Here is a 12488-nt window from a genome sequence, read left to right as displayed (position 1 = left end):
CGGATGCTGTGGCACCGCATGCGCATTGCGTAAGAAATCCACAGCGTCGAGCGAGCCATGCTACAACGCTATTGGTAACACAGGTCCGTCCACACGGACTGCCTTAATGGCTTAAGGTCCGAAAACGATTAATTATCGTTTAAATTAAATGTATTGCCTAAATTGGCATTAAACAATATGAAATAATAAGAGAATAAGCGCTCGCGTCAAGCGATATGCGCGTCATGCAAAATCATGGACCTGCGTTACTTCCCAAGTGAACGCGCTTTAAGCGTCACTTAATATTTAATGTAAATTAATAATTAACGCAGAATTATGCGTTTGCTATGTAAAATGTTCTGTTACGCTTGTCGTAGCGTCGTAAACCTGCCAGAGAACGGTCGCGATTCCCTTCGGTCCTTCCGATATTGTTATCGTTATAAATAAGTGGTAAATCGTATTCCACCATTAAATATTAAAGTAGAGGACTACTGTTTGGGGAATCTCGAGCGTAATCTCGCGATTGATTCGCCTCGCGTGCATGATTATCGTGTCGCGTGTGTATGACCATGGGCAACCTCGACCTGTCAAATCGCCGGCTGCCTGATCCTCATGGGTCTTAAGCCGCTCGCGGTCCTCGGCTATGTCTGTCTCTGTTTAGGAGGAGTACAGGAGTTTACTATTGGCGCTTCTCGGAACGTGACAAATAATATATGATATATAATTAAATAAAACTTTATTTACGGCATTGCCGTTTAACGCAAATATGTATTTATAGTTATTTATGCATGCACGCACGCCATTCACTCTCTCGCTCTCACGCATGCTCGCACGGCTCAGCGTATCGCGGATCGAGTGTCTTTGTTGGGCTATAACGCGTTTATTCACATGCACGACAAATATAATATGTAATTTATGCGCTGTTGCGCTCGCGATGCGTCGCTTACTGTCGCGACGCTTGTCTAATACAAATATATGAGTATCGGTTAACACGGGTGTGTAAATCTTTATAAAATATATACGCGACGCGGTTTTCGCTGTCGCAGTAACAACCTTAATAAGGGTATAATAAACTTTACAAAACTTATGCGGACTTGCCGCTAACGCATGCCTAACGTTATAATATTAAGAGAAATATAATAAAATATTGAATATAAACTGTTACGGTCTTGCCGTTATGAACTAGCTTAAGGTTAATATATGCTATTATAAGAAAATGAATTTAATATCAAATAAACTATTATTATTTTACCTACTATATTATTAGGTTTACCTCCTCAATATTGCAGCACTCTAGATAATATTCTACTTATGCAGTTACATAATTACCAAGATCACAAAAGATTAGGAAATAAAATTTTCTCACATGTTGTTGATCAAATAATTGACTTTGTGTTAATGGAATAATTATTAATGTCAATAAAGAACAAAAGGTATTATTTCGTTTAATGTTTATTGCTGGAGATAATTTAGGCTTAAATGTAATTCTCGGTTTTTCAAAGGGATTTAACAGTCAATATTATTGTCGCATTTGTACAGCTACTAAAAAAGATGCACAAAATTTCGTTAATGAAGAGGAGAAATTTATTAGAACACCAAATGATTATTGTAATCATGTTATAAACTCGACGCTAGGAATAAAGGAAGAGTGCATTTTCAATAAGATTCCAAATTTTCATGTATTGCAAAATTTTTCCATAGATCCAATGCATGATTTGTTGGAAGGCATATGCAGATATGACATAGCTAAAATATTAAATAATTTTATTTATGTGGAGAACTTTTTTAGTTTAGAAGTTTTCAATGACAGATTATTAAATAATAATAATGCATTTAATCATAATGTGCCACCACCACTTAATTGTGAAGCAATTAAAACAGGAAAAATTATTATAACGGCTTCCGAAATGTATTACTTGGTGAATAATTTGTCGTTAATAGTTTGTGATCTTGTACCAGAAAACAATTTAATTTGGCAACTGTATTTACTGTTAAAGAAGATTGTTAATATCTCATGTTTGCATTTTCTTACATTAGAATGTGTAAATTTATTTCGTCATGTTGTAACTAAATATTTGTCTTTGCATAAAAAAATATTTAATATTGCATTCAAACCTAATACCATTTTTTGTTGCATTACGTACGAATTATTCTGCAGTACGGGCCATTAAATACAATGTCGACTATCCGTTTTGAGGCAAAACATAAACAGTTGAAACATTACGCTAAAGTTACTACTTCACGGATAAATCCTTCCTACACTCTTGCTCTGAGGCATCAGTTAGAACTTTGTAATCGATTCGTTTGCAATGAAGGATTTTCAAATCGCTTACAACATGATGCTAAAGTAATTAAATTTATTGAAATATTAGAATACCTTGATTAAAAAAATGTTTTGCCTCAAGAAATTACGCATAATGACTTAGATACAATATCTTGGGCTACAGTAAATGGTACACGTTACGAGGTAAATAATGTGGTATGTACCAATATTTACGATCGTTCATTTGGTAAGATACGATATATTATTTTAAATAATAGCAAAGAAGTATTTTTTTTGTTAGTAAAACTTTCGACTTCAAGTTTTAATCGACACAAAAGTGCATACAAAATAATAGAACAGGACCAATTCTTTTGTATTAAACAAAAAGACTTAATAGATTACCATGTTTATTTTATAACAAATGATAATTATATTTTCTGCGAAAATTTGTTTGAACTGTAAAAAAATTTTTGTGCAATAAAATTATAATAATGTATCTTTATGTCTTTTATTTATTTTATAATATGCCAATTATTTGACAACATTTAAAATAAAAGTACCAGTACCCGGACATGTACGGACATATATATATATATATATATATATCTAAAACTGAAAACATTTCTTCAAATCTAAATAATAACTTTGTATAAAAAGTTGAAGAATATATAATTGCTTTACTTAGAAACAACTAAAGTCACGTTAAGACCAAAAAGAGCTAGATCACAATTGCCAAGCGATTGCGAAATTAATATACATGGATCTCAAATACTATTTGTTAAATTCACGCGCCGAATATTCTACGAACTCTTAATTATGGGATAAAGTTTGTGAATATTCGGCGCGTACGTTTGATTTGTTCAAATAACGAAATCCGTGTATTATAATTTTGCAATCGCACCTGACAACCGCGATCTAGCTCTTATTGGTTTTATTATTGATAATTTTAAATTGTTTCTAAGTAAAGCAATTATATATTCTTTAACTTTTTGTAAAAAGTCATTATTTAGATTTGAAGAAATTTTTTTTAGTTTTAGATACATATGTATGTACAAATAATGCTTTTTTTAAGTATAATTGACATGTATTTTAATTTAAGATAACCATCTTTAAATGCAAGAACATGTTTTTATCTTTAACGAAATATTAATTTATACTAAATAAAAGTTTTTTAAATTTCTGAACCTGCCGTTTACATATAAAAATTATTATTTGAATTTAAGGTAATGTTTTTTTATTTTGATATCCAAAATTAATAACTAATAAAAAATAAAAAATGCAATTTAATAAATATTAGTGATATTATAGAAAATTTTTTTTACAATATAAGAATAATTTATTTAATAGAAAAATTGTTTGCTTACTTAAAAGAAAATATTTTTTCTTTTTCAGTAAATATTAATTACATTATAACAATAAAAAATTCTAACTTAATAAATATTGACTATCTTATACAAAATATTTTTTATAAGTTAAAAATGATTTACTTAATAGAAAAATTATTTGTTTACTTTAAACAAAATATTATTTATATTGCACGAAATATTAGATATATTTTAACAAATCTTTCTTGCATTTAATTAATGATATGCTTAATTGAAATAAGTATTTTCTTGAATTGAACAAATACAATTAGTACATTACTTATTTGTAAAAAATAATTGTTATATCTTAATAAATATTAAGTATATTATAGAAAATATTTCTTAAGTTTAATAAATAATTTGCTTCATATAAGATTTATTTGCTTTATTTTAATAAATACATTTGCTATATTAAAAAAAATATGCTCATAGTCGTATGCAAACACATGATTTTTTAAAATTAAACAAATTTTTTTATTTTTCAGTAAATTTTTTTCTCAGTGCAATAATTCCTTTTCTCTTTATAAATGTTTCTTTCATTAAAACCTTTACATGAGGAGTCAGGCCAACTTTTTCGGTTAAGGTTTTTAACTCTTTTATCATCTCCTCCTGCTTTTTTTTCTCTTTGTCTGTTTCTTGTAAATAACTAAAATAAAGACAATAAAAATGAAAAAATATATATACAGAATATGTATAACATGATCACATAATTACTAACTTTTCTGTAGGATGAATTGATGCCATTGAAAGATTTGGCACAGAAAGAATTTTTTTTTTGTCAGTGCAGGAAGAGTCAGCTTCTTTAATAAATTCTTTAATTTTTCTCTTTTCCCGAGCTCTTAAATTTCTAACGCATTCACTTAAGCTTTTTTTAATACTGCCCTGCGTTAAAAAAATTAATGTAAAAAACCATCAATGATAAAAAACAGGAAGAAATAAATAAAAAATTATAAAAATCTTACATAAGGTACATCTTCTCCTTCATCTGCTAACACGGGATGTCTGTCCGCGATTATTTTTGCCATTTCTTTATAATGATTTCTGGTGATTTCATTATTTAATTCAGTTCTTAATATTGTGGCGTAATATCTAATAAATTCCGAGGAATGCTTTATAATTCCATTTGGACATTTTTCATATTCACACAAAGAATGAGGTAGCGTATTAGGAACATGAAAAGGCAACCCTTTTGGTTTCTTGGTATTCTATACGTAGGAAAAAAATATATATATACTCGATCTTATATTAATAAGTATAATAATGTTGTAAATGCATATATTATTTTACATTAATATTATTAAAAAATATATAAATACTTTACCTTTTCTAGTTTTTTAATGTTTGACTTCCTTTTTAATAAATTTTCCATTGGCTTCAAATTACTTTCAGTTTTTATCTTTTGTAATTCAATTTCGCTTTCCTCATTTTCCTTATTTTCTCTCTCTATTTCATACGTCGCAATACTTTCATCATGAACAAATGATATATTTACATCATTTTCTTTTTTGTATGAAATTTCATGACATTTTGGTACATCATTTAATAAGTCTATGAATAAAGAAGTAGAAGTAGAAGGCTTGTTAAAAATATTTTCTATTTGGATTTCATTTTCCAATGTTTCGTTTTTTATATCGTCTACGTAACAAAAAACTACAGCCAAATCAGTCTCATTTTCTACTTCTGGCTCTTCCTCTTCGTCTACGTCTACTAATATTTTCTCTCCACTTTTTTTTATTTTATATTTTTGAAATATAATATTATTGCAATTCTGCAGTCTTCTTTTCAAATCTTCATCTTTCTCAGCTTTTTTTGCATAATTTCTCTCAAACTGTCCCAGTCAGACATTGATGATTTACTTTCAAATTCAATACATTTATTTCGTTTATTTCCGAATTGCAAATAAATTTCTTTTTTAACCATTGTGAAATATTTAACCATTGTGAAATATTTAACCGTTAATATTTAACCGTTTTTCGGGGATCACACGGGGTGCATTCGTTTACGCAGCGGTTAGCGCATCCACTGCGCATCTCATCTGCCAGTCACGTGATACATTTTACCGAATGAATATCTGCGTGAACTACTGCTCGGATTGTCTTCTCCAGTTAAAAGACTAGGAAAACTAGGTTATAGTTTGTTTAAAATTTAAATATTAATTAATTTTTAAATTAAGTATTTGAATTTATTTATTTAAAAAATTCTATTTTTAGAAATCACAATGGATACAAATAATATTATTCATAGTGCAATAGAATTGATCAATGATAGCTCATCAGATGATTCTGATTTATGGACAGATAGTTCTGATGAAGAGCTACTATTGTTAAATGATGTGGTATTATGTATATTTTATTTATTAGTTTTATTAAAATTTTACAAGTTTAAATAAATAATATTAATATATATAATAAATCTAGAAGTATATATTTTTGTTTATTTTTTGTTTATAGGAACATAGACAAGTACCGAAAGTTGAAAATTTTTGCGGTATAATTTTTAGAATGCACGAAAAAACATTTCAATCGCATTTTCGTCTCACGAGAGGTTCTTTCAAGAGTTGTAACATTTCTTCTTGAAATCGCGTTTTCTTTGATTGTTCTCTTTTTCTCTCTTTTGGTAAAATATTTTCTTTAACATCTATATTTTCCTTACATACATCAGTTGATTCATCCTCTGACAAGGTAAGTGTCTTTGGTTTGAAAGTTGAACCTAGTGATGCTTCTACAGGATTTACACTTTTCTTCTCCGCAAAAATTTCATGCATTTGTTCAAAGTATTTCCAAGTAATAGCACTTTCGCCCGTTCTTTTCAGTTTACTTACATTCCGATTGTAAGTAACTTGGAGATTTTTCCATTTGTTTATTAAATCACTTGCTTTTACATTGTAACCCTTTTCTTGAAAACTTTTAACTATTATATTCCAATATGGTGTCTTTCGTGTGTTTGGGTTTTCAAATTTATGATTCATATTGAGTCGTTGCTCAAGTAAAAGCTGTATCTCTGCTTCTGTCCAGTTTTCTTTAGAAACACCTAAAATTAAAACAAAAAAATTACTTATAGAACACATAAATATGTTGAAAATATCAACACTTTCAAAATTTTCTTTATATTTTTTCTTACTGGTCATAATACTAACAATTTTTCCAAAAATAAATTCCATAAAATAGAAGTTTGACAATTAATTTGATTTCCACTATGCACAGTAGAAAACAATAAACAGAAATTAAGATCCTTGGTTACTTACCTTCCGCTGATGATGAACATTTTTCCATTTTTAGTTTTTTTGGACATGACCCTCCCATATTATCCATATCATCCGTAGAACTTTGTGAAAGTGTGACAGTTGATGGAACAGTGAAAAATGGAAGTTCAGAAGTTATCGTTGATGGAATAGCAGATTGAGGACCCGAAGTTGTCGTTGTATTCAAATCGACCAAACGAAAAACTTTACAATTGTCCAAACCTATTATGATAATACACAGGAACATAAATGCAGTTATAGGCAGTATTTAAAAAAATAATAAAAACAAATAAATATTAACACCAAAACGGTTGACTAATGCAATCCTATGTGAGTTATGAGATAATTACAAATTGATCAATTTTTATAAGTAATATTACAGTATGCATTTATTATATCTATATTACCCAGCAGACATAGAACATTGCAGCAACATTGCGACAATGTTGTAACATTGTAGCAACATTACAGCAATATTGCAACATTGCCGCAATGTTCTGTGTTTGCTGGGTGGAATCTGTGATATTTGCAACTATTTTATTACATACACATAAATATATTTATTTATTATAATATTTATACATATTATAATGAATATAAATTTTTTATAATACAATAAGTATATATATAAAAAATTTATTTATTTATACCTTGGACTACTGGTGAAGTTGATTCGGATAAAAGCCTTGGAAAAATTGACGGTGTACACAAGACATTTTGAGAAAGTAATGACGGATCCAAATTCTTATCAAATTCAGGCTTCTCTTGTTTTTCTATATTTATCGTAGACGACGTCGTGTTATTAGGAATAGTTGCAGTAGAACCTGCACCTAAGATAAATTTATAAAACCACAAAAAATTATAATTTGTTTACTGCAAGTTTAAAATGGTTACGTTCAGAAAACACAACCGTTACACAGCAATTGAGTAATTTGCTTATATAATTTGTCTAAATTTAGAGATATAACAGTAAGAATCAATAATCACTGACTGCTCACTGAGCACTTGTGTTTTCTGAACATAATCAATTTTTTTAATATGTTGCGGATTGATTTTCAATTTACATTCTTAATAAATATAAATTTTTAGGTTATTTGATTACGAAACAAACACAAATTAATAAACTTTATAGCTTTTTATTATGTAATTTACCTGGTATTATTTTTAGTTTTGTAGGATCAATCTTGAGGAGTTGTTCTCCACCTTTTTGTTTTTCAATTTTAATAAAGTAACTTGACATTTTTTAAATTTTCAGGCACAATCTCACGTAAATAAGTGAAAATACGACGATGAAAATACTGCGTGATACTGCGTTTGTTTATGCAGTACTGCGAGCAGAGCATCCAAAGCAGGACCTTCGAGGTAGCTGCTCAGATGAGATGTATCACTGCGTAAACGAACGACAAACTGCGCCGCAGTAACTTTCGCAGACGAAGTAAACGAACGACAACTGCGGCAGTTACTGCATAAACGAACGCACCCACGGAGTTCACGTTCACGGCGATAAACAAGGAAGAATCATGGAACGTGAGACGCATGCGCGTACATACATGAGTGTAAGCACACGAGGCGAGGGTGCTGCGCGCATAGCAAGTGGGATTGTCGCGCCGTTGTGTGTGCGTCTCTGGCTGTGTGTGCGTATGTCGTGCGCGGAAAAACCGACTGTTTGCCAATTTTACTACGCTGCTTAGTATATTTTCTTTGCTATGCTGTTACGTCTTATGAAAAGTGTATGCCACGATTCAAAGGAGGTTTTTAGATTCAAAGCATGCCAAGAGGTTATAAGAGGTTAACGAGCTGCGTGAATTGTGTTCGGTATAATTGCCTTTACATTTATGTCAATTCTTGTATGTATGTGCATTATGTGCTCTGTTCTAAACATTTGTTTTAAAAAATACGTAGTTATTAAAATATGCTTTTACTTTTCTAGAGTGCATTTTATAGTTTTTTGAAATGGAGAGAAGATTGACACGTTTAAAATGTCCAATGTGTTTTCTTTTCACTGTAATTTCAAGAAGTTTAATGTCTCATTACATAAGAAATTATAAATTTGATCCAAATTTTACTGTAAGATGTGTAGTGGCAGATTGTATAGCCACTTTTATCAAATGGTGTTCCTTTAAAAAACACATTATAAGAAAGCATCGTAACAACATGATGAACTATTAACAGATATTCCGTTTCAATGTAAACCAAATGTTTATGAAAATAATGACATGTTACCAAATCAAAATAATATATTACAACAAAACATAGGTATAAATAAATTTTAATTTTACCTATTTCGTATAATTTTTTAATTGTATTTTAATTATCTTTTATTTTAAAGCTAGCAGGTAATGTAATCAATGAGACAGATGATCTTAATTGGCATATAGCGAAATTCCTTCTCTTTATTAGAGATACCTCTGTAAAACCTCTCAAACAGCTGTGGAAAATATAGCCAGCGGATTGCAATATTTTATTAGTCAACTTTCTTTTGTATTAATAGTAAGTTTAACGTTAATTTTAATAGTAAGCAAGAGTTTTTATAAATATGTAATATTCTTTTTCAGAGTAAACTTCGTCAAAATATTAATCCTGAATTGGGAGTTATTACAATTGAAAAATGTTTTGAAGTTATTGAATAAACTCTTGTCAATAATTCAAAATCTTGGACAAGTTATAATAATTACTGTGGCGACTGTGAGTATTAACAAGTCGGCTATGATCACCGACAATTGACAGTCGCACATAAATTCTGAAATCAACTTCAAATAGATACAGTTATTAAAAATTATTCCTGCCGATAGACGTCGCATTACGAATTAACTCGAAATTAATATGACAAATCAAACTATATATATAAAGGAGCAAAATGACATGTCTTCGCTCTCTCCGGGCAAATGTATTTGCTTCTTCTCAAGCGAAGACTTTCCTGATGACGGAGCGATATACAGAATACTTTCCCTAGAAGCTCATCCCGATTGACTTCCCAAGACCGAGATTCTTCGTCGATGCCTTCACCCAGACGACACATCAGAAAATATCGACACAAACAGATCTTCTAGAACCTCCAGCTGAGAAGACTAGGCTAGAGACTTCTTCACGAACAGATCTATCCGAATCTTCAACAGAAGAGGAAGACCTTCCAGAAGAGAAATACGGACCAATTTTGGTCACCCTAACGAAGCCACATATCTCCTACAGGGAGAGAAGAATATAAGGAAACCCATTTTTTCCGCGCCGAAAGGCGCACTAAAATAATTAAAAACAATTGTAGAGAAATAAATATTCTTTAAAAACGAAGTCAACACTAACTAATCTTTGGCGAGGAGGTACTCCTCAATTACTATATGAATAAATTTTTTAGGGACAATCTAAATATGATTACACCGAAAAAAATAGAATTAAGTCGCAAACTATTTTGGAAACACAGACCTAAATCTGATTTAGTAGAGAAAATATCTTATGGCTATTATGTGCCACTGCTTTCTAGCTTACAAAGATTACTCGGTAATGTACAAGTGCGTTATTGCGTCGATAACTTAAGAAATGATAGAGATGTTATGAAATCTGTCTTGGACGCGGTCAGTACTATAAATCACATAATTTTTTCAATAAAACTCCTAATTCTCTTGCAATTATCTTGTATTATGATGAATTAGAAGTAGCTAATCCACTTGGATCACATACTCATAAAATTGGTATGTTTTATTGGTCCCTTGCTAACATCTATCCAGAATGGAGATCCTCTTTTCGTGTTATTAATCTTCTTGCTATTGCATATTACATTGTTAACGGAGGTCTCGATAAAATTCTAAATGAATTAGTCAGTGAAATAAAAATAATGCAGAATAAAGGTATTACTGTACTTGTTAATGGGACGGAAAAGTGATACAAAGAATCTCTCTTAATGGTTACAGATGACACGCCTGCTTCAGCATTTTTAGGTGGATTTAAAATGTCTGTTAGTGCAGATAAGCCATGTCGTACATGTATGACTGACCAAGACAGGTGGAAAATATATTTTACAGAAAAAGCTTTTACTTTAAGAAATATGGAGAGCCATTTAAATCATTTAGAAATAATTGAAGAATCTGATATGCTTCAAGGTACTCGTGAATATTGGAAAAAATTTTTTGGAGTTAACATGAGAAGTAAATTGATTGATATCCCACATTTTGATATACCAACGTGTCTTGTATAGGACATAATACATGTTTTGTGTGAGGGTGTTTTAGAAGTTGAAACGAGGCTTTTTATTAATTTTTGTATTCAAGAAAAAAAAATTACCTTAGAGACGTTAAATAATCGCACAGCTTCATTTAACTATGGCCATTTACAGAAGGATAAACCGTCATTAATCAAAACTAGTCACCTTAACACAAATCTGAAACAAACAGCTGCTCAAATGCTTTGTCCTGCACATGTATTACCGTTTCTTATCAATGATAATTTATTCCATGAAAATAGATCAAAGGATAATACTTGCGACGTTAATTTTCTTCGCGTCTGCAACTTCGCCGTGCTTCTCAACAAAAGGTTGGGCGCCAGGCGCGTAATTCGCGCCGCACAAAACTCGCAATACTCTCGGTACTTCGCACGACGGCCGAATGCCGGCTAGCCCGCCTCCACACGAAATGGCAGAGGGGCAAGGTTCTTTCTCGGTACGCGGAATAGGAGAGGAGAGGTCTCGCGTGAATAACTAGATCGACTGAATAAATATAATAAGCATGTATTGAAGTTAGAATGGCAACTGCGTTGCCATCGATTACAATCTAATCGTTATAACGCACTGACCGGTACGGCTATAGCGTACTTAACTCAACATTTACAATAGCTCAAAGCTTACTCTACACAGAATACAATCTACTTCAATATGACGGCACACGACGTTAACAATACTTAATAGGCGATGAACGGGATAGGCCGCTACGTAACTTGCGCATTCCGTACAGAAATCCTCATCTGCGAAAGCCCGCCTCGAGCGCGCAATACGCGCAACCGACTCACACTCTCGGTATGCGGCAGATGAATCCCGGCGGATATTACTTTACGCGCTATCCCGTCGCGAGACTTTACTTCTTACGCAAATACAAAGATCGACTGTCGGCTCGACATATTCCCCGAGGGAGGAGACAATAGGCGCAATAGCTACTCTATACGAGGCGAAGATCGACACGGCCCTGCTACGCGGTGACTCGACTCTCGGTATCCCGAGAATAATAGATCCGCCTACCGAACGCTTGGTAGGGTAATTAATTCTCACTAAAGGCCGGGCCGGCCGTCTCCGCTCTTACCGCGTGGTCGAAGTGGTGGCCTTACAAGCAGGGTAGCGTCGTCGATGGTCGTGGAACCGCTCTCGTTGCTATCTCGCCGAACAGTGACGAACCGTGAGCGGTCGGGGGCGCCGCGGACGCCGGCAGCGGCCCGCGCATCGATCGCGCTTCGATTTGCGCACACCGATCGCTAGTCGATGGGGGTCCTACACCCGTCCTGCAGGATCTCAGCGTCCGAGGGCGCCTCTGGTCATGACGCCGCGTAATTTGAAGGCCGCGGATTGCACGCCACAATGTCCTTTGCTGTCTCGGCTGCCGCTGAGCCGGCTCGGGGTTGATCAGGCCCCGTCCGGCCTACTTCTCGGGGCCGTGGCTACTGC

At 32.5% G+C, this 12488-nt stretch overlaps 2 protein-coding genes and 1 long non-coding RNA gene across 3 annotated transcripts; 1 reads left to right on the top strand and 2 right to left on the bottom strand.

Annotated features, from left to right (window-relative positions):
* Positions 1-3723: 3723 nt before the first annotated feature.
* LOC114255264 lies at positions 3724-5247 on the bottom strand. The gene is made up of 4 exons (XM_028193545.2): positions 4928-5247; positions 4569-4811; positions 4325-4488; positions 3724-4252 (listed from the first exon to the last, which is right to left on the bottom strand). The coding sequence occupies exons 1-4, from the start codon at positions 4973-4975 to the stop codon at positions 4081-4083; spliced, it is 627 nt and encodes a 208-aa protein (XP_028049346.1). The 5' UTR covers positions 4976-5247; the 3' UTR covers positions 3724-4080.
* Positions 5248-5620: 373 nt separating this feature from the next.
* LOC105830155 lies at positions 5621-6120 on the top strand. Its single transcript, XR_001138546.3, has 3 exons — positions 5621-5732; positions 5817-5941; positions 6057-6120. It is a non-coding gene; the product is annotated as an uncharacterized LOC105830155 (long non-coding RNA).
* On the bottom strand, positions 6076-8230 carry LOC118648791. Its single transcript, XM_036295204.1, has 4 exons — positions 8000-8230; positions 7498-7677; positions 6851-7069; positions 6076-6636 (listed from the first exon to the last, which is right to left on the bottom strand). The coding sequence occupies exons 1-4, from the start codon at positions 8085-8087 to the stop codon at positions 6125-6127; spliced, it is 999 nt and encodes a 332-aa protein (XP_036151097.1). The 5' UTR covers positions 8088-8230; the 3' UTR covers positions 6076-6124.
* Between the last annotated feature and the right edge of the window lie 4258 nt (positions 8231-12488).

The sequence above is a fragment of the Monomorium pharaonis genome, chromosome 1, assembly GCF_013373865.1.
Source record: "Monomorium pharaonis isolate MP-MQ-018 chromosome 1, ASM1337386v2, whole genome shotgun sequence".
NCBI lineage: Eukaryota > Metazoa > Arthropoda > Insecta > Hymenoptera > Formicidae > Monomorium > Monomorium pharaonis.
Note: the sequence above shows the minus strand (reverse complement) of the source record. Positions and strands in the feature narration are given on the sequence as shown.

Coding starts and splice junctions, on each gene's coding strand:
- LOC114255264 (XM_028193545.2), bottom strand. CDS start 4,975: ATGGAAAATTTATTAAAAAGGAAGTCAAACATTAAAAAACTAGAAAAG. Junction 4,812..4,927: donor ACATTAAAAAACTAGAAAAG/GTAAAGTATTTA, acceptor TCCTACGTATAG/AATACCAAGAAACCAAAAGG. Junction 4,253..4,324: donor TCAATTCATCCTACAGAAAA/GTTAGTAATTAT, acceptor TCTTTATTTTAG/TTATTTACAAGAAACAGACA.
- LOC118648791 (XM_036295204.1), bottom strand. CDS start 8,087: ATGTCAAGTTACTTTATTAAAATTGAAAAACAAAAAGGTGGAGAACAA. Junction 7,070..7,497: donor AACTTCACCAGTAGTCCAAG/GTATAAATAAAT, acceptor TTATCATAATAG/GTTTGGACAATTGTAAAGTT. Junction 6,637..6,850: donor ATGTTCATCATCAGCGGAAG/GTAAGTAACCAA, acceptor TTTTAATTTTAG/GTGTTTCTAAAGAAAACTGG.